Source organism: Genypterus blacodes, unplaced genomic scaffold, assembly GCF_046128005.1.
Source record: "Genypterus blacodes isolate CSIRO-AG114 ecotype Tasmania unplaced genomic scaffold, CSIRO-AGI_Gbla_v1 ptg000111l_1, whole genome shotgun sequence".
Taxonomy (NCBI): domain Eukaryota; kingdom Metazoa; phylum Chordata; class Actinopteri; order Ophidiiformes; family Ophidiidae; genus Genypterus; species Genypterus blacodes.
The window spans coordinates 800,080-822,670 of NW_027466915.1; the positions used below are offsets into that span (position 1 = coordinate 800,080).

The 22,591-nt window shown below is 39.4% G+C and overlaps 1 protein-coding gene across 1 annotated transcript in view; it reads right to left on the reverse strand.

Annotated features, from left to right (window-relative positions):
- Window positions 1-1,220: 1,220 nt before the first annotated feature.
- clip2 (CAP-GLY domain containing linker protein 2) overlaps window positions 1,221-22,591 on the reverse strand; it is a 37,584-nt gene continuing 16,213 nt past the window's right edge. Inside the window, exons 4-18 of the mRNA XM_076161461.1 lie at window positions 22,444-22,568; window positions 20,972-21,185; window positions 17,826-18,023; window positions 17,623-17,726; window positions 16,836-16,896; window positions 13,329-13,379; window positions 11,422-11,790; window positions 10,420-10,986; window positions 10,246-10,303; window positions 9,367-9,450; window positions 7,095-7,251; window positions 4,383-4,542; window positions 3,395-3,583; window positions 3,175-3,234; window positions 1,221-3,091 (exon numbers count right to left, since the gene is read on the reverse strand). Coding sequence (XP_076017576.1) covers window positions 3,080-3,091; window positions 3,175-3,234; window positions 3,395-3,583; window positions 4,383-4,542; window positions 7,095-7,251; window positions 9,367-9,450; window positions 10,246-10,303; window positions 10,420-10,986; window positions 11,422-11,790; window positions 13,329-13,379; window positions 16,836-16,896; window positions 17,623-17,726; window positions 17,826-18,023; window positions 20,972-21,185; window positions 22,444-22,568 — 2,409 coding nt within the window. The 3' untranslated portion in view covers window positions 1,221-3,079. The remainder of the gene's footprint in view (window positions 3,092-3,174; window positions 3,235-3,394; window positions 3,584-4,382; window positions 4,543-7,094; window positions 7,252-9,366; window positions 9,451-10,245; window positions 10,304-10,419; window positions 10,987-11,421; window positions 11,791-13,328; window positions 13,380-16,835; window positions 16,897-17,622; window positions 17,727-17,825; window positions 18,024-20,971; window positions 21,186-22,443; window positions 22,569-22,591) is intronic.

The window sequence follows — 22,591 nt, forward strand, 5'->3', positions numbered from 1 at the left end:
ATCTGCAAAGGGAATTATTTCTATCGGGATTTCTTATTTTAATTATGATGTACCTGTTTGAGTCAGGGTCTCTCAGGGTCTTTCACTTTAAACTCCGCACGGTTCATCTTCATCAAATGATCAAATGTAAACCACATGGTGATGGTGTGTTTAGTGAACCCATTCTTTATGGATCCGTCGAAAACAGATTTTGTGGATATTACAGTTACATCGAAGATCATTATAAATATGTCACATGAAGTTTTTAACTGCTTCATATTAGGTGGACTTTTTAGAAAATAATAACCATTTCGATGTCACTGATCACACATCACAATAAACGATTAATTACAACGACAAAAATCACGATTAAAGTAATATATACTACTTATATGAGCAAAGACTGTCAAAAGAACACAGTTGTTTTGGAACTACTATAGGAATGTTGAAGCAGTGTTATCGCGCTATTCTAGGGGAAATTCATTTTTAAAAAGATGTAAAAATGTAATGTTCCTACCAAAGATTTCAAAGTAAAGTGTGTGCGAGGTTAATCAAGTAATAATAATAATAATGACGTTCATGTAATCCTCTATATTTTCAGTGAAGTCTTCTTCATTATTTGTTTCAATCATCTTCATCATTGTAAATCATCACTTGCCTGCACCTCACATAAAGGCACTTCTTCCTTCTGAACATATAAATGTCAATAGATCCAGCATTTGCCCTCAAAAAATAATAATCGGGATATGTGGATTACACCTGGTATTTAAGAGGAGTACTAAAGAAAAAGTTAGGAACCCAATAATAATAAACACACACAACTTTAGAATGTTTGATATTTTCCTCCATATTTCCTCATAATTGAATTATGTCTCCTATTTGGTGGTTGTTTAAAATGTAACATCCTCCCTCCAAAACAAAGGATTAAAATAAGGATTTTAATAAAGGACTTCTGGTGAATTTCGTGTCTCTAATGTTTGTCTGGTTTTAATGTACATAGGATTGTATTTCAAATTGAAATATTTAATCTAAGTGTGATTTGTGATCATGTGTCTGATGACTTGATTTAATGTTATGTTGCTGTATGAATTTGCCTCTCATTAAATTCTGACAGAATATACCTGCAACATTTTAGTGGAGTGAAAAACCAAATGACTTTACTTTGCCTTAAACATAAACAAAAAAAGAAAACACAAGACTGAAACTGTGTGAAATAAAACACCACAAGCCCTTGCCCACGTTGTTAATATTTAATGACTCAATCTCAAAAACCAATGCAGCAATAATCCAAAGGGTATGAACCCTCCAGCGGAGGAGGCCATGTACAATAGCCAATGGAAAGTTGAAGTTTGATGTTAGCTGACCAGGGCCTGCCCTACACTTTTTTACTCAGGAAACACGAACCCCCGCTGTATTTCCACACCTTTCGCCTCTGTGTATTATGCCACTTCAAGCAATCTTAGCCTCTGACCAACTAGAATATTCCAATTCTGTTGATAAATGGATTAAACCATTTCTGGAAGACGAGTTCTATAAATTCTTTGAGTTTTGATATTAAAAAACATTTTGCAAAGGAAATCAAGGTGTTTTGAAGTGGTAATTCCATGGTTTGGGGTTTTGCTCCTGTTATAGCCCTAACGTTGACCTACTTAAGAAAAGTTTGAATAAATCCAGTAACATTTTGATGCAGCATCAAAATGGGCACAAGTGGGCATCAGATAAGGCTGCTATTTTCTACCATATGAGTAGTTAATACTAGTATATGGGTCGAGTCTGTACTAATACACAATATCCACAGTAAATAAAATACAGTAGTTGATCATGACTAAGATGTGTTTGTGTTCAGGGTTCAGAGTTAGGCTGATTGCGTTTTAGAGAACGCAGAAGTTTGGTGCGATTTACTATATTCACTTCATCCACATCACTTTGAGATGAATTCAGCAGGTCTCCCAGTTTCATTAATATCAGTGTCCAGTCTGAGCAGAGTCCACTGATGGTGAATGGCTTAAAATGACTACTGCTCATTTACCACTTGACCTAATATCTGAAAACAAGATTGGCACCAGTATCATCTGTCAGTCAAACTCTAGATCTGTGCATGCATGTCCAAACCATGGTCACAGTCACAAAATTTAACCATTGTCCAACAGTCAAGCCTACAACTGTTTAAAATTAGACAGTCAGCATGTTGTTCCAAAGTCGTTTTAAGAACATCTTCAGTTATTATTCAGTTTTCTTTATTTAGTAGCCATGGTAAAAGCATGATAATGCACTCCAACAATGACTTGCTTATATCAAGAGACACATGTAAACCCACAAGGCTTTTTAGGAACTAGATCTAGATCCTTTAGTCTTTGACTACCTTGTACATTAAGATAGAGTTTGCACTTGAGGTGTAATGTATTACCATTGTAAATGCCAAATGATAAATGTTGTTGTTTGTTCAGACATAAAAAAAAATACAATAACAACAAAACTGGACCACTAGATTCTTTATTAATACTTCCAATAATGCCAGTCAACAGCAGAATCTGTACACTGTGTTCTGGAAGGAGCTTTCAGTCTAACTCACAGAGATACGTTTGGTACCAATCCCACCATCAGATATTGGATAATGTGACCAGCAGGCTAAAACGACCACAAAAGGAATCAGTGTCATCCATCAAGAGAGGGTTTTACAAAGCTGACAAGCAAAGTAAACATAATAAATAAAGCAAAAATGACCCAGTTCTTCATTTCTTTGCATCATCGTTCACCAGCTTTTTTCCCTTTTGGACCAAATTTCTGAATTGTCGAAGAGGAAAACTGGAAACTACTGTAAAGCATCAAAGTTGCCTTATGTTCTCAAGAGTTGAAGAGAGACAGTTCATCTATATGCCCCATTCTCTGTCTATACTTTATAGTTAAGCTGTCTTCATGATTGGCTAATAGGTGTTATGCAACACATACTTTAATTTGAGATAGAGAATTGCTGTTTTGGTATTAAGTGTACACCGCAAATGTCTTCAAGCGTCCATCGCACAATCAGGAGAAATGTCCAAATAGCTTTTCCTTTCAGGATGTACTCCTGCATGTCCCAGTTCGATCTCTGCTGCTTACATCAGTGTTGTTCCTGAAAAACAAACAAAAATGACATCAGCACGAATCAACATACAGTAATGGTGTTTAAATACTGTCATTATAAAGAATACCAACATTTTGAGTACTGTCTGATTCCTGATGATGAATTCCATTGGCTGAATTTGCACCATGCACCTGAAAAACAAAAAACACCAATAAACAGTCTTGTCCTACTGATCTAGCAGCTTAAATTGTCCCTTTATTTGACCAAGACCTATTGGGCTGCTTCTGATTCGTCCCTCTAATTAATTTTCATGCAAATCTGAAGCTACATATGTTTCGATGTCAATTTTACCTGGCTTTTGTCTGGATGCCTGCGCATTGCCTGGACCAGCTGGTCGACTTGTTGGTTGTGTTCCATGGCGTTCCTCAGGGCATCCTCTGTGCTGTGCAGCCGCTGACGCAGGCGGCCCACCTCTGAGTCCACAGTTGACGGGTCCAGCATGGAGTACCGCCGGTGGTCTGGTGAAGCCCGCTCCTGACCCTGGATTGCACACACACGAGGGCAGAAAGATAACAATCAGACTCATTCATACTTTGACATATTTCAATCACAACTGACAAATATTTGTTTTGACATTCACAAAAGTGCATTTCCATACCCAACTGTACCCTTTTATACCATTAAGGACCATTTTGGGTACCTTTATATTATGTTTAAATGATAGGGGTAGTCATGTTTCTGACATGTTTCTACAATAATACACTTTCCAGGTAAAACTATGTTGGATGATGTAATTGGGATATCATATGTAGCAAGAAAGGGAAATATGTTGGCAAGTTATGTTCTGGTTTTGCCAGTAAATCTGCCAGTAGATTTTTAACAAGAAAGTAACAAAACCACTGTTTTGAAAATACTTCTTCAGTTAACTCGACTTTCTGAAGAAGGTTATGTAACATTGACTGCTTTGAGCCGCAGATTATACTGTAGAAAGCAAGGGTTAAGTTTATGTAAGAGGCTTAAAACAAAGGAAAATATATAAACAGAAACTTTGGTTGGTAATATTTGTGTACATCTCACTGATATGTGAGTACCGGAGTTCCCTTAGTCATATCTCCTGCATAACACCTTTCCAGTTGAAGCTTTGCATATGCACACACTGTCCCAGTGACAGTAGAACAGTATTTAAAGCCCTTTGTTTCAGAGGAAGCGCATGCAGATGCTACTGTTCCCCAGGCTTAAAGCAGGATATGGCCACACAATCTGTAGTACACAGTAATTAGAAGATTTTAAGAAAATCAAATAAGTGTAAATAATAAGTAATCAGGTCATTTCTTCTCACCAAAAGTAGCAGTTTGTCTCGAAGTGTCTTGATGTCATCCTGGAGTTTCTGCTCCTTGACCTTCCACTCTGCCTTATGCAGTTCTCGGCTCAGGTCTTTTTCCATGTCCCGTGAGTGGCGATGTGATTCCAGGAGCAACACCCTTAACTCATTTAGACTCCTAGCATGCACACAAAGAAGAAGAAGAGTATTGATTATTGACTATTTAATTACAAATGAAAAACTGTTTCTTTATTTTGGACATCTTGCAAGATGTGCATGTGCTCAGTCAAGTCAAGTGAATTCTATTTGTATAGCCCATTATCACATACAATGTCTCAAAGGGCTTTACAGACCCACAACATCAGGAAAATTCACGACCCACCCCCAAGCTCTCTAGGAAAACGAGGAAAGATTCCAGAGAAAACCTTAAAGTCGAAGGAAAAAAGAAAGAAATCTCAGGAGAGGCAATTCCAAGAGGGATTCCGTCTCCGGGAATGGCTGGGTGTGCAATACAAACTTCCAGTGGGATTATACAGAGGTACAATAAAGCATGAAGAGCAGTACACACAAACATCATGCATTAGGAAGTACCATGCAAGCCGAGAGAGAGAGCGAGAGCGAGAGCGAGAGAGAGAGAGAGAGAGCACAGTACAGTGCAGTCTTATTATTGAGAGTCTCTCTCCTGGAGCAGCGGGTCATGCAGTCCTCTAACATAAAGCACTGTGCAGGCGTTTCTATTGACCAAACATTATTTAAAAGTTTTCAACATGATTTGATGATCTATCTGACCAGCGGCGATGTAGCCTGGATGTCAGAGACAGCTTGATGGGATTTCTCTTCTCATAACTCAGCTGTGTGCGGTCGGGCATCAACTTCTATTTGGCTGTTTGCCCAGCTACAGCGAATCCCATGGACACTGGCTGAGGCTGCTGCATGTTACACAGGTGGTGATACCTCCTCCCAGGCTGATTTAATATCTGCCTGGAGCTTGTTAAGGGTTCATACAGTCACCTGTGGTAACTCTGCACCGGCCACTTAAATAATCTTTCCTCTAATAAAGATCATTTGTGGCATTTGTTGCTCTGTCATTCTAATAAAACACATATACGTACATGCTTATTGCGTAATATAGTGGGGAGTTTGTGTTGATCAATGCCAATGGAAACTTGTGGTTGACACATAGTCATGAATCTGCAAAGACAAACCCATAGAAATGCTGTGAAAGCTGAACATTGATTGCTCCTCTACTTCTGCAACATGCATGACGTCGCCATGTAACACAATAGTGAATTGGGGTTTGAATGTTAAGTATTGACCTGCCTTCACACCTGGTTAGACGCACACACACACATACACACACAGAGTACAAGGCTAGTCATTAATTGTTTGGCTGTCTGTGTTTCTCCGTTCATGGATGTTGACCTCTAAAGCCGGATGCATTTGACCAATCATTAGCAGAGCATGCTTTCCTGGAATGGAGCTGAAAGAGACAGTGCCTATAATGGTTTGTTTTCACTCATAGTGCAGTTTTTTGAGCATTAAAGCGTCCAAATGGTCCAAAAGTCTGCCACTAATATATTGATCACCAGTTTAAAAGAGCAGCAGTGACATTATGGAGGCTGATGATATTACCATCCAATACACAAAGTAATGAAGATTGTATATACTTTTATTGCATTTAAACGTATTGATGCACTGCAGAATATTGTGCAACCACCACAGCCACTTATATTAAATGCTTTGTATCTTCAATAATATATGAACTGCACAAAATACGAGACAGGGATAATTCAAAACTACCAATAATGTAAGACAGCACAACAGATAAACTGTCATAATGCGAACATGTGTGGATTTGGTGTGTTTAATAAAGCCCCGCATTGCCGCTCCAACAACACTGCCATTGCTCACTGTGGCACACACATTGCCTTTCCCTTTTGATATGGGTTGTAAAAAAGATGATCTGAATTGTTTGAGTGGAACAAAAAGCACTTGGAACCTTTTGTGCTAGAGCCAGATTTAGAATTTGGAGATTAAGCATTAGAAACTGACTCAGGAGCGTTGGTAAAAAAAAACAAAACACTTGAGTCTGACATTTGTGGGAAGTGTGTGGTGCAGGAGGCCAGCACAATACTACCTGCTGCTTCAGTCAAGGGAAAAGGCTAGAGGACCACAAACTCATTCATCCACGATGCAGTTACTGACTGCTTGTCCGTTCTTATCAGCCCATTGTGGTTATGCTTTTTATATAAATTGCTTTATGTAGTTCTTTGTTGTTTTATTATGCGTTCCAATGCCAAGTATACAGTGCACATTTCCCTTTAGGGAGAGAAAGTTTTGAATTAAAGTAGACTGAGAATGTTGTGCTCCGAGTATTCTCATTTCACCTTTGCTGCACAGTGAAATTGACTTGGACCTCGTTCACCTTGTTTGTTTCACAGCGAAACTTTGTAGTACAACTGAGACCAGAACTAAAAAAAAATCCGCCTTCTTATTTACTGCATGACTCACTGCATAAGAAAATAGGTTATGTTGTAGTTACTCTTGATAGCATTGCAGCTCCTTATGTAAACCAGTTGTATCCATAAATCATTACAAAACAAGCAATTCAACAAAAAATCAATTCAGTGTGTGCAGGTTCCAAAGCTGTTGCAAATATCTGGCTTTATACAAATGATTCACATGAAGAGAAATCCTTTCTCCAGTCCCCCAACCTCATGCCCCTATTACCTCTCTTTCTTCAGCAGCTCCTGACTGATGCTGACGAGCTGCCCAGAAGCATCATGGGACTTCTTGGTTATGGACTCCAGGTCAGCCTCCAAGCGCATCCTTTCCTTGGCTGTGGCTTCTGCTTTCCTTTCCCCAGAGCAAACTTTGCTCTCCAGTACTGGTGTGAGAAAAGGAAGCAATATTTGTTCTGTGAGCTTTTTTGTTGTTGTTTTGTTTTACTGTCCGGAGTTTTTTACATTAGCACAGAGGGGACAGTTGCAATTCCCACAGTTTGAATTGGGTTAGCTTTTCAAGGGGCATTAAAATGATGACTAACTGTATCTATAACACAAAGAAAATGAGAATCTGCCATGTCTGTTATTTATACAGGTCTGAAACAGGAGGAAATGACCCGCGGCATTGTGCTTCCTCAAAGTAAGAGGTTATCTGATAACACAAAGCTTCCACACCTCTGTGCTATAAAACATTTGCTGGCAGATTATCCAGCCAGCATCATTAATATTTTACACAGCCACAAGCAGTTATTTGAGGGAGATCACAGAGATCCTTTATCCTGTGCTGACTTATTGACATAGGAAATTATACAAACAGTGTGTTAATTTATATCCCATAGTTATGGCTGTGCTGCATTCATTACTTCAACAAGTTTCCTCCGGGTGACTACATGTTCACATTAACATGTTGAAGACGTCTTCAAGACTAAACACAAAAACAAATCTTTCATGTCATGGAGGCCCCCGTTGGTTTAACTAACTGGATGTGTTTGTATCAGCATGGGAGTCAAATTTTGTAACTTTGGCAATATTCAACAAATGCTCCCTACTATAACACACAATTAAATTGGGGGAAAAGCACATATAACCTTAGCTTAACCCAGTGGTTCTCAAACTTTTCCCCACTTTTCCACTTCCACACCCATGAAACCACCGGTTTGTTTTGCCTCATTCATTTTCCTGGAACGGTACTTATTCACATCGCTCCTTTTCCGGGGTCCCGCGCCCCCCCCTGGAGTAGCTCTGCGCCCCACTAGGGGTCGCGCCCCCCACTTTGAGAACCACTGGCTTAACCTGTGAGATATACGTGAACTCTCCTTTCTCTCCCTTGGGAGAATGGAGGCTGAGGAAGATGAGCATTCCACTGGCTGACTACATGCATGAGGAAGGGGATATAGGATCTGCTTTGAGTTGCCTCCATGTAAACAGGATTGTATATGGACTTACTTAGGAACACAGCTCAAGTAAACATCTCTGTGTGCATGTAAATGTTGCTAATGAGAATGTTCTTTGTTGGTTATATTCATCTGAACACAAAAGGACTGTATGATGCAATAAATTGTGCCTCACTTAACGATTTAAAGTCCATTTTCAGCGTGTGTTTATTTCATTAGCTGAGCTCCATGGAGAGTGTTTCATCTTCTTTTGAAAGGAATTTTTACTTTCCAGAAGAAAGTCAACACACTTCTCACTGATGATCAAAGAATGAATATAACAGGTGAACACAATCCACAGTGAACTCAGCATGAGCCGACGGTAGGAAAAGAAGTCTATGGTGATGCATTCACAATACATTCAATCCACTAATGAGGGGTAATAACCAAAGATGATATAGAAGAGCTGATATATCGAAGAAGAAAGCCCCATTTTCCCAACAGAAACATGTAACTTCTGACCTACAAAGCAAGCGTACGGCAGGCAGATACTGCAGGAGTTAGGCTTGATTTTCTTTTACTCTAATTTGGGAGTCACACACAGAGTTGAAACAAATTTCGGCTGATTGGCTGTTGTTTGATGTGTAATTCAAGGAGGGTAGTGAAGCCTGATTAAATGCTCAATGATTGAGCAATCATGCAATTGAATGGGGGTCCAGTCCTTTGGCAGGCTTTCATGTAGTTTGAGATTTCGTTTAGTCACAGTCAAATTCCTGTAAATTCATTGTGACGGCATTTGACATTTAATTTATCAGCCCATACTGAATGAGTGGAATAAAGCTTTACTGGAAATCATTAATAAACCAAACAATCCATGGGTTTTGTTCAGTAAACCCCACATTGTGTGTGAGCACAGAACTAATGATATACTGTATACGTGCAGCATAGACGACTGAAATCATACCGTCCCTGCCTGGCTAAGATTTATTTAAGGAAAGTATAAAGAAATCTGCAACCCATGCATCAATGTATGCATTAATTAACACTACCATGCACACAGTGTTACCAACATTGGATCTATCAATTGATTTGCAAAAGGTCACTGGCTGAAAAATGAACATTTACCACTGATTTGTGATTTGAGGGCTTCAACCTGGGATGTGAGAGTAGAGACCTCTTTTTCCCTTTTCAGTAATTTCTCCATTGTTTCTGAAATACAAAACAAAACACAGCAGATGTCTTCAAACCTAAAATGCACCAAAACAGATTACATGAAATAAGATACATTAAAGCAGTCTGTTTTCTTTGATCACAGCTACTATAAAACAAGTATAAATAATAGACATCATGCGTAAATGCATATGTTGAAATATAGATTTGATCTCAAGATGTACGCAAAGGTTGTTATATTAATTGCCTTTGCCTTCTGTTATCCAGACATCTGAACACTTTATACTGAAATGTCAATGATGTTGGAGGGAAAGATTTCCCTTTAGCCGAGGGATCTAGTTCTGGGATTGCAGCCATTAGACAGCTGGTCAGGGTATATTCATTATCTGGAGAGACAGGAATTGATATGTTTGGGCGTGACAGCAAGTTGGAGAAGTGCTCAGTAATGGCAGACAGCTACACTCTTCCAATGCAATCTGTTCCGCCGCTAATTAATTTAAATTGAAGTTTAGTTGCTTTAATTATTTTATTTTCCTTAAGTGCTTTGCCATTAACAAATGGGAATGTACAGCGTCTAGCATTTCTCTTCAAATGCCCAAAGAGACAACAGGATCAGTCACTAAAAACTAATGGAAAATCAATGCTGGAGCCATAAAATAGTCTTAAGATAAGACTTTAAAATGTATTGTATCAATTGTCTTGTTTTTAACATTATTGGGTTACATAATTTTTGTAGCTGTGTTGCCTTGATTGCTACCCGAGAACAGTGGAATGCATGAACAATGAAGAACATTATCTCAGGTCATTCTTGAAAAGAAAACTAAACTCTGTTACCTTCAATATTCTGTTTTAGCTTCATCTTTTCATCGGAAATTTCATTATCTTCTATTACCTAAAAAAAGAGACAGGTTTTAAGACAGGCATATCAGTAAATGGTTCAATTTTAAAGTGGATAACGTATTCATTAGTTACTTATTTGCCAGATGTCAATTGCTTTCAGCGACTCACATTTGCATCGTGGGATGTGTAGCGATCCGTCTGGATGGCCTGGAGCTGGTTCGCTGTCACTCTTAGCTTCTCCTCCAGTTTTTGGATCTCCTCTCGGCTCTCTGCCTGGGCCTTCTGCAGAGCCTCGTAATCCATCATCTTCTTCTCTGACAGCTCCAGCCTCTCTCTCAGCTCCACTGAGCTCTTGTCCTGCTCCATCTGAAGCTTCTCCAACCTCTGCTCTGCTCTCTGGAGCTTCTCGGTAGCCTCCTCCAGCGCCAGCTTGTTGCTTTTGGCCTCGGCCTCGGCCCTCCATGTCTGGCTGCCTTCGGCCAGCTGGTCTTTGGCCTCCTGGAGACGAGTGCTGAGGTCCTCGTGTTCCTTGGTAAGAATAGCTGCCTCAATTTTGTGTTTAGCCTTGAGATTCTCCGCCTCCAGCTGGTGCTCTAACTTCAGGCTCTCCAGCGCAGCTCTCAGTTCCTGGGCATCCTGCTGTTGGCCTTCTGGAGCAGCATGGTCACTACTCAGGGAGGCTTTCAGTTCTTCCAGGGAGTGCTGGTGGTCTTTCACTAAAGTGTCAAATTTAGCCTGTCATGAAGTAAGGGAAGAAATAAATTAACGTTAAAGTATAGTCTCTCTCGACTTTATCTGGTTTCCCTCAAGACTTTAGCCCTTTAGCCAAAAAGATTGTTTATTTCAATTCAATTAGTTTATTTCCAAATTGTACAAAACCAAAGTCTTTGCTATTAGTGCAGACAGCATTAAAACACTGGACTTTCAACTTCAGTGATCTAACTAATGTGGCCCTCGTTGCCAACTGTGAATTTGTTCCTACTTACAAATGTACATCTTGTTGTGTCACAGCAGGGTTTAGTCCACCTAGGCTAGATTATTGTAACATGCATCAGACTCATGTAAAAGTAAATATTTCCTGTTTTGGCTTTACATCACTGGCTGAAGTGCAAATACAGAACCACATAGTTATGAGTATGTGTGTGGGGTTGTGTGGCGTTAGAGGAGTACCTTCCAAGTGTCCATCATTTCCATGTTTTCCTTGGTGGCTTGTTGGACTTTCTGCTTCAGCTCACTGATCTCCTGGTTCTGTTTATCCACTACAGACTTCAGTGAGTCAATCTCTTGTTGGCTCTCTGCTTTGGCCGTTTCATATTTCTCCTTAAGCTCTCTGCTCTCTTTGTGGTGCTCCCGGCCTACTGACAAAAGCTGCTGCCGGAGGAGGAAGGTCTCTTGCCGGGGATCAGGGTTGGCCTCACTGTCCTGTCCTTCTGAATCAGGGCCTCGGAGTAAAGCCTGAAGGTTGTCAATCTCAGCTCCTCTGAGGCTCAGCTCCTCCTCCAGCTGCATAATGCGACTCTGTTCTTCAACTGTGGTTTGCTGATGAGAAATATATAACAACCGTCACGGCTATTAAAGGGTTTTCTGACAGCCAACAAAATGACCTAATAATCAGGCCTAAGGAAAGAGAAAATCAAGGGGAAATTCCTGAAAGTCCTTGCAAGTAAAGCATTGGAAATGACCAACAGCATTCCAGTAGAACACAATTAAATACCATTATATGTATGTGGACAGTGACAAACTTTGATTCGTGTTTTGTCTCCCAGAAGTTAAACTTGCATTGGATGTAAAATGATCCAATGTCTTCCTGAAACATACATGTTTTAAGTTATTTACACATTAGAGAGCTAAAGGCATTTTTCATTGTGATAAGCACATTTCATTGTGCAGATCCTAACAGAGAATACATTTTAATTATGTATGAAGAATCAATATTCCCTTGCCTGGATATTTTACTCCTTTTTTAAAGCTTTTCTTTCCTACTCTTTAGGGATGAACTGTACCTAGGTCTATAATATTTGGAGGCATTATAAAGTGCACTTTATAGTTGCATACAAGAGTATTATGGCTATTGGAGTTATGAAAATACCCAGCAGCCAGCATGCACTTGAGATAAATGGACTGTGTGACTGGCTGAGCTCAGAAAAAAAGATTGTTTTGGATGATTGTTTAAGGTGTGACGGATGCAAAGAAATCGTCCTTCAGAGCTCAATGGAGCTGGCAGCTACACAATGCGGGGGCTGACTCAGAGGATGGGCAATTTCTGAGAAGCTCAATTATCTCTCCATCTGTCTTTCCCAATGAAACGCAGGTTTATTCACCTTTTGCAGTTCAAAGAAACGTTCAATTCTAAAACCGGGCAGAGTATAAGGGGCAGTCCTTACTTTCCTATTATTTTAAGGAATACTCTCAGTCTATGTTTACATGTGTACTGAGTTTAAGGCAGAATGTGGAGTCAATTGTAGACATGTTTGGAATTCATTGTTAGCGAGTGTTTACATGCTTGTGTAACTCACTATGCAATTGAAAATTATCAATTCAATTCAATTCAATAGTAATAACAATAACAAAACACTTAGGAGCCACAGAATCAATGTGTCACTGTCCAAATATTTGTGCAGTTCACTCAATGTGCAAAGAAGTGGGAGATGAGAGGAGAGGACAGCCATTCTCTGATCATCTAGAAGCAGCCAAGCAAATACAATAAAGCCAACAGCAAACCTGGACACAGTGCCAAAGCAAACATACACACAACTGCAAACATACCCCACACACAATTGTATCTAGTTAAAATAAAAAGAAGATTAAGACAGAGGACCTGCTGCTCAGTGCACAGATGTTAATTTCAACCACCAGGGGACAAACAATTGACTAGACCTCAGTATTGCTAGTTGATTGATATCGAAGAGACTGCCTGAAGAGCATTCAGATTACAGCACCACACGCAAGAGTGAAAGAGTAAAGAGTTGATGCAAGGTTAATGTCCTCGAAAAAACATCTGAAGTCAATTTGAAGTCAAAGAATCGAGATAGCTCAGCAGCGGATCAAAGCCAAAACAAGATCAAATCTTTTTTCACCTTGGTTCTCTTACCCAACCTCAAGGATACTGCATTGTGTGTGCATCTTCCCTGTTGACAAAAGCAGACCTTACTGCATACAGGAAACTTTGTTGTCAGCATTTGAAAGCTCTTGATGCCTTCAAATTGAAAGCACAAGCTTGTAGGGTTTGATATTCTGCTGTATTATTGAAGAGGCTTTCTCTCTGAATCGCAGCATTACGTGTGCAAGTGGTGTGAAAGAGGTCATTTGCTGAAGAGCTTCAACTGTTGATGATAAAAGGGGAATTAATATCTCAATTTGCCTTAAAAAATGTTACTCTACTCTACAGAAAAATCTACTCATGCAAGAAGTTACAGGTATCTGATAAGTAATTGAAGTTTAAAGCTGTCACTTAATAACTTGTACATACACTTTAGAAATTTCCAGTATTGTAAGGATCAATGCTTCAATTTTGTTGCTCATTAGCATTCCCTTGGAGTGGAGGTTCCCTGAACTAAAATGGAAGGATATCATTTCAAATGTGACTGCATCATTGCACTGGCAAAGGTGCAACTGCCATCTGATCCATTCCATTCAAATAACAGACACATTACAGTATTAAAAACAATAAGACAAATTAGCGCAACAGAAAAATGTGTCATGCTCAAGCGGCAGAGAGGCTTAACTGATGGTATGTTCCCTGTTAGAGGTCAAAGGTCTCAGGGTCAACAGCAAGAAGCATTATTACTATGATTCACAATATGAAGCCAGAGGATAATGGAGGGGGAGTATCTGTAAATAGTGCACAGTAGACAGTATATTATGTGTTGTTCTTTCCAACCATCTTACAACTTAATGTCATGTTGTGACATATGCAGCATTCACCAATACTGTTGTTGCTTTTCTAGCACACGCACACACTCTATTATTCACTAAATGAAATCCATTATCAGTAGCCTCAACACATAATTTTGAAGAAATAACATGATCTATTACATCTAAACACTAAAAGTATTCATGCTGCCGTATCTGTAAGGATGCTGATCCAACTCTTACAAAGTAAAAGCTGTCACTGAAAGCAATTGATGCACCTTGCTGGAGTTGTCTTTGTCATAGGCCACCACAAATATTAAAGAATAAGTCCAGTTGTCAAGCTTCATGACAACCTTCATGTCGTAATTTCTATCATTTCCATTATTGATTATAGATACATTTGTGTCACTTACTGTATCGTAAAAGTTTCAGGTTAAGCTTTATATTGATGAGCTGCAAAGTCATTCCTGCTCTATAATTTACACTAAAAGTCTAAGATTGAAAAAGTTTCCTCTAATACAATACCATGAAGACTATGAGCTATTTAATTTATTTTAAAGATTACATATTACAGAATATTGCCATTATTAAAAACACGAGATGAAACTTACAAGAGTCCATCCTGTAAGTCCAACATATGAGCCCAGAACAGCGTTGTTTTTGATGGGTCTATTGGTTCTGTAACTCTATGGTGGCCTTAAAGAGACAGTAGCTAAACATGGCTGTTTACACTCACTGTGCACAGTTTTGCAACAGTAAAGGAGAACAGAAATTGATCAGTGTGTCTCTAAATGAGAATAATCCGCATGTGTCACCATTCTTAAAAATTGGTATTAAGTGCACCTCTAGGTTGCGTGTATGTAAGTTAGGCGGTGCATGACTTGGACCTGTGCAGTCCCATCGATGTCAACAAAAGAGGCAAACAGCTGCAGAACCACACAGACAGTGGCTACAGGCAAAGAGCTTGTGCTTTTTACCCTCCTCTTCTCTAAGTCTTTCTGAAGTGACTCTGCTCTCAACTTTTCGAGGAGCAAGCTCTGCTCAAGCTGACGAATATGGGCATGTTCCAATTTCGTCTGAGTCTGAAGAGATAAAGAGAAAGAGACAGAGAAAAAAGAATGGGAGAAGAGACGGAAAAACAAGACTCACAGGAAAGAAAAGAGATGCAGACAGATTGAAGAGGAATGGTAGCGATCATCACAGTAGTCAACGGATAACAGAGGCCTGCTTTGCAGACCACATGTCCACCATTCTGGACTGACTTCAAGGAGAACTGCTTTGATGACATGATGGGAAGCTTTGAGGAGGAGAAGACATCCCCTCAGAGGTTTAGTTAGCAGGGGGGGACTTGGAGATGACAGTGCTCATTTGGATATTCATTCATGTGTAACTCTTCTTCTTTTCCTGATAGACACTAGAGAAGCTTCAGTGTGAGAAAGTAATGAACTGACAGTTAGTGTGCATTCATGTATCACTTATTAAATATTTCCAAATTGCAGATAAAAAATTTCACCGGATCATATAAAATTGAAACATTTATTCTCTTTTTAATAATGTGTTGAGAGTTGTGAAGTTTCTGACAATCTGTCTTTAAACCATTGATTACTGCTCTGTTGAAAGCTGAAAGGGATTAACTGCTATGAGCTGCGGCAAAGTATCATTTAGAGCTGGCCTTTCCTTTTAATTGGATTTCAATGTATGCTTATGCTATTAACACTTTAGCCTTTTGTCTTTTTTATCCTCTTTTGTGTGTTACTATGGTTTCTCTGCAGTGCTGGAACACTACGTCAGATTACAAAGTAGGCAACAAAGCAGAAGAAGGAGATATGAATGTGAGGCGCTGGTTGTAATAAAGTAGAGTACTTAAACACATTTGTTTTTACACGCTAATATAATTTTAGAAAACTGTTAGAAGGAAAGTTTATAATATTTTCGTCTCTCTATGTAATCCAATATTCATGCTGTGTCTTGGTGCAGAGTCTGCCGAGCTCACTGATGTGCCTGAAGGTAAAAAGTGAACCAATTCGATTTAGCAGCCATTCAGGTTCTCCCTCATTGGTCACAGAGTAGAGAGGACAAAAAAGAGGAGCTTATCCAATGGATTTCACCCCTTCAGCTTTGCTTAATATCAGGGCTGAGTCACATACAGTGCATATACATTGAATTCAACTGTTAATTCATGCGTGTCTTTCAAATCTTCCTAGTTTATTTAACTTCAGTCATACATATCTAGTATAACGGAAATGCACTGCCTTCTGAAAGGGATGCTCATTCAGCAAGAGGGATGAGTTCTCTGTGCTAAAGCTTGCTTAAACATAACACTGAGTTCCTCTCAACTGCAGCCCCGATCTTCTAGTGGAAGTGCAATTGCCACTTGATTTATATCAATTCTAGTGTTTTATTTCTCATATAATCTTATATAAGGCTTATACACACCAGATTGATTCAAAAGGTGTGCCATATATACTGCAAGTGGCCATCTTTTTAGCATTATATCTGTGATGGATTACCGAGGTTGGCATGATTCTGATGTTAATGAAACTGCATAAAAACACATGACTGCGACACAATGTACACACTGTAACAATCTAAGCATCCATAATCTAATAAATCCTGCATATTATATAATGGATATCTTTTTTAAGCAGGTTTTCATACATTACTGGGATTCGACAGTTTATATGCACCATTGTTCATACAGTTTATGGTTATGGTCAAGTGCTGATAAATACCTCCAGGTCTCCTTTGGTGATAGATTCCTCCTCCACTCTGAACTGGAGGTCTTCCACTTTCCTGGAAGTAAATTGTCTGACATGTTTCTCAGAGAATGAAAGCACAAAAACCACTACATTTCCTTACAACAGCCTGCCTGTATGTCTCCAAAAGCATTCACTCAGCCACTGCACGCTAGAATTACAGACATTTCAGGATAAATGATGATAGGGCACAGGAATCCATGGGGCTTCAGTCATAAAACATCGGGCAGAATATAGAATGGTAATTCAGAATGGTGATATCTGATCCCAAGACCAAAAGAAAAACTTTATGGAGAGAGAAATGTACGTAGCCTTGTGTGAAGTGGAGATGAGAATTTTTGGGAGTATTTTCTCGACTGTAGCAGTAGGATAGCAAATAAAATGTTGAATGAAATCATAAAAGAGTTGAGTGGGAGAATGTTGCTGCCGCTGTTACGGAAGTCTTATCAGGTGATGTTTATCTGTTATCTCTTTAAGAGGGCGCAGCAAAACTGCTTTCTGGATTTCACCTCTCATTTACACTGTGAGGGTTTCAAAGTGGAGTGAGGAGCATATGAGGGGAGCTGCAGTCTCCCTGGGATTTAACTGAGATGAGCTACAAGTTATCAATATTTCTCTGATGAGAAGCAAACACACGCTCACATTACATTGACATACAAACAATGAAACGTGTGTACACAACAAGGTAGCATCTATATGCCAAATATAGTAAAGATAAGTGAATGATCACAGCAGACAGTATAGATAAACAGTTTGATGTTACCTTTTCTCTTCTTCAAGCTGGTTGGCAAGTTCCACTTTATCTTTCTGTGTGCTGGCCATCATGGCTTTCACCTGCTGTAGGGTGCTCTCACTCTCTGTTATATACTGTGGTCAGTCAAAACAACAGTGCATGTGTGAGAACATCTGACCTAAACACATTAGAATATTTGACAATGGCTTTGTTGTCAGTTTTTGTCCATGTACCTGCACATGCTGGGCCTTGAGGACGCTCATCTCCTTCTCCACCTCACAGATATGGCTGTTGGCCTTGGCCACCTCGGCTCTCTCCAGGTCCCTCTCGGCCAGCAACTGCTCGATATGCTGCTGTTTCTCTTTTAGGGCTTCCTGTAGTGCTGTGGTGCCCGAGATCTTACGGGCGTAGCGCGATGATGTCTCTGTTAACTTAAAAGAGGGGGGACATGAAGAGAAAACAATACAGAAATATGGTTAAGAGGAAAAGGTGAAAAGATAAGGAGTGACGTGTTCGGGCAAGAAAATGCTTGACACCATGAAATACCCGCTTCATAATCATCAAATACAAGATCTTGTCTGAATTTGTCTGAATTTGTTGTCTATTAATAAGCTGACAGGTATAAATGCTTTAAATTACAGCCTAAAAAGATTAACATCCCATGGGAAATTCATTGTGAATCCTTGTAAATATTATAATATCATTTTGACATGGAAAATATTGGCAGACCTAATTCCAATTAACTCTACCTTCAAAAAATCCCTGCAGAATCATTTCAACTGCAATATCAATGTCATTAAAAAGAACATCACTTTCATGAGAATGTTTAAAAACCATCAGCGTCATGTCCCGCAACCTGCAACACTTCAAGAGACCACTAGAGGTTGCTCTCTGAAAAGGATTCAAGCTCATTTCAATGGCCTGTATTAGTATCAGACAGAATGGAGTGCACATTTTGTGCACCATCACTGACCTGTACTACAACATCATTTGTTCATTGATGCATATTACAAATGTTTGACTGCCTTTATCTTTAAATCCACAAGTGTGTATGTATGTGTGTACAGCTGAGTTGATTGTGTTTTCTAAAGCAATTTTGAATTTATCCATATGATCCTAATTAGATGTTATTAAGCCCATTCACATTAGAGGTGCTGTCTAATTTAATCTCATCATTAGACACAACATTGACACGTCTTTGCTTCTTTCCCACTCGTATGTAAATAAAGCTAACTGAACTGTGACTAAGTGGCTTCACTATTATCACTCTGGTACAGAACACAATTATTCATCACCAACAATGCTATTATCCACCACCTATAGAACCCAACTGTTTTGTCCACATGTGCATCTCAGAAAAATGTCCCATAACTGTATGCTCATTGTCATGTCAAATAATTTCTTCAATACAATTTTAAAAAGAGTTAATACAAATAAATAATTCAAAAAAAGACACAACAGTGACAGTTAATTAAAGAATTTTGCACAGTATGGTAAAGTTGGAAACTTTGACCAGCTGCTCTTAATGCTGGGTGCCTCTCACTGCCAACAATTAAGGAAAGCAGGGGAAAGTTTTCCATCCCAGATCTGACTGCCATTCAAAAGCTGAAATCATTATGAGATGCCCTGATGCCAGATTCAGTTCAGCTGGTTGCCAACTGTCGCTGAGGCTATAAGTCTTAAAGACACAGTGATGGAAGGAGCTGCTGGAGTTCTCTTTGGGCAGCAAAATGCTAAATTCTGGCATCCAAAAGTAAGTGCGCTTTTGACAAGCTATTTTATAAACAAGTTATTCTGTATTTCATGAATTGAAGACTTTTTCTTTATTGAAATTGTAGGTCAAAAAAAGTGCTATTATCCAGGCAGTATGATGTTTGGGAAGTTAAAGTGCCATCATCAGTCAGTAAAATTCGAATAAAGATGTTTTCGACAGTGCACCTAAAACGCTTCATTAGTGTGGGAAAGAGAATAAACTAAGCTGTCAAGATTAAGAGTCTGTGAGAAATGCACAACTCGCCCTCCACAGTAGGAGAAACAGATCAAGATGTCTTATCTCCTGCTTTCAAGGGGGAAGAGAACTCAGTAACAGAAACATCAGGGTCTTCTTCCAACAAAATAGAATTCTGTGTTGTCTTCCTTTTAAAAGCATTTTCACATAGTCAGTCAAACTCATAAATCCAAGGACCAGTTTTCAAATACCTTTTTAAAAGGTGAACGCATCTAACTTTGTCTTCTTTTAGTCTCACAAAACAGGAAACTGACAGCACGACAGGATGTTTCCCTTCAAAGGCCTCTCTGAGCCTCTCTCAGTTTCAAAGTTTCAAAATCAGTAAGACTATGAGTAGACCTATGTTTTACATCTTTTATATTGTGATACATCAGCACATTGACTGTAAGTTGTGGGTATAGAAAGTGTTCAGATGCCTTTTAATGGTTTTCACATTCTGCTAAAGCTAAAACGGAATTTTAGAAAGATGTTCTCATCAAATAAATAAATGAATTATCACATGGACACAATCATCCAGACCCTTTGCAGCCAGACTTGAAATTAAGCTCAGGTGTGTCCAATTGCTATCAACTATCACTAAGATATTTCTACACCTTGTTTGGAGTCCAAGTGTTGTGAATTAAATTGATTGGACATGATTTATAGGCAAACACCTGTCTAGATAAGGTGCCACAGTCCAGTCCATATTTTAGAGCAAAAACCAAGCCACTAGGTCAAAGGAGTTGCCCGTGGAGCTCAGAGACAGGATTGGGTCTAGGCACATTTCTGCACCATTGAACACAGGGGTCTCTATCGTTCTTAAATGGGGCCAGATACAGATGTTCACAAATGGCTCTCTGTACTCAATGTATTGTTGCTGACTAGATGCTAGGTCACCTGCAAACACACACATTTTGCTTGACTTTTTCCAGTGCCTCATTATATTTTCAGGGTACTTGAAATGAAGAATGAGAATCAAAATGTAGAAATTCAATAACGTGTTCTAGAAACCAATCTATCACAGTTAACTTAACAGTATTTTCAAAAACAGGTCATGAAAATTAGTTTGAGAATCAGAAATCCAATGCACGGAAGGCACACAGGCCTGTCAGCCCCCTGGACCAGACGATGAGCCGTCTGCGGACCATGACATTGACGATAAACCCGTCTAACATTTCCTCTCACAGCCCAAAGACAAACCACCTGCATGTGCATTGAATATTGAAAGTCGTCCCTTGGTGCTGTCTCCATTTGTTAGCAGTGTGACAGGCAGATGACCTATCCCATGACAGCAGGGATCACTTCCAGCCTGCTGCACAGGATAATTGGGCACAGGAAATGTCTGGATATGAAAGGGTATGTTTGTCTATGTGATGCTGAGTTGCATCTTACCAGTCCAGCTCGGCTGGGTCGTCCGCCCACGGAGGAGGCTACAGAGCTGACCGAGCTGATGGAGGAGCTGCTGGGACTGTGGACCAGTGAGGAGACGCCCATAGCCATTCGCTTGCTCTTCTTGGCCTTGGCTGGGCTGGTGGAGGGGAAGCCGATGCGGATCACTTTGTGGATCGGAGCAAAGAGGCCAAACTTATGCAGACACTGAAAATATCTAGAGGAAGAGTAGAAGAGAGGGCAGGGAGTTTACCTAGAGATCACACATCTGTGTTTCATTAAGACTCATCTCCTGGTCATGCTTCATTCTATATGGGTTTTAGCAAATATTCATACAGTAATACTTTTCATTGTTTCTTCCCTGGTGAGCAGGTGTCTTAAAATAGCAGTGCTGGTCAAACAATATTGCAATTGATATTTGCCATGACGAGTTAGGGAAGGTAATGTAAATATATTACACAGTACATTTACGGTTAATTCAGCAAAAATAATGTTTTGAAATGGAAGCAAATAAGTAAGAGTCAATATAACTGTGACTATCCTGGTCTTGATTAAATGACTACTTAAGAAAACAAGTTTTTAGTCACAAAAATATTCCTGCTGTTGCTCTGCTCAGCCTGGCAACTGCACTCTAAAGAACGAGGGCAACAGTGTCATTAGCAGCCAACTTAAAGTCACACTGCATGCATTACCATGAATTGTGAAATGTTCATTAATTGGGAAAACCCTCTAGTTTCCTGGACAACTTGCCTGTTATCAAGTCCGTGAGTCAATAAGAAAGAGATAGACAGTAGAATGCCATGATTGACCAATCAGAATTGCACATTAAGGAGAGAATATATCAGATGATATTTTTGCATTTGGAAATATTTCTGTGAAAACTTTGTTCTACAGGTCTTAGTTGTTACAAAATTCAATATTTTAACACATTGACAGGCATTAATAGTTGTTTTCCCTGTCAGTGTGTCACTTGCATATCATAAAATACTACACAGAAAAGATATCAAAATAATTCAAAATGTATAAAAAAACCATATCAAAATAAAAGTCCTTAACAATCAATCATCTTTGGTATAAATCTAGACTATATATGGCTTTTATATTTGGAATGATAAATCTCTGTGAAAAATGTGCTGTTTTCGAATTCCATTTTTTCCTTGCTGACTAATGACTCAAAAGTAAGCAGTGCAAGCAGCAAATCACCCAAAATAAACATGCTTGCAGTCGTGACGTGGAAGGATTTAAGCTGGATTTAGAGACAAAAAGAAAAACATCAAAGATAAAATATGCACTTTACTAATGATGCAGAGCAAAGACATAGTCAAGACAGATGAATGAACAAATACTGTAACTGAAAATGCAAAAAGATGGAGCATGGCCCACAGTCTTTCCCTTGGTTTCCATTTAGTGCAAAAAAACAAAGGAATCATGGATGTGTGTGTATATACAGTATGTGTGTGTGTAGGTGAGTATACCTTGTACCAGCTACAGCGCCATCATTTTTCCCCAGGGGCTCGTCCAATTCGACCCCACACCATTCACCCTTTGCAAAGTCTGTCTCCCCCATGTACCGCACCACTCCCATCTTAGATCCTCCCACCTGGTGGCACAGATGACACACAG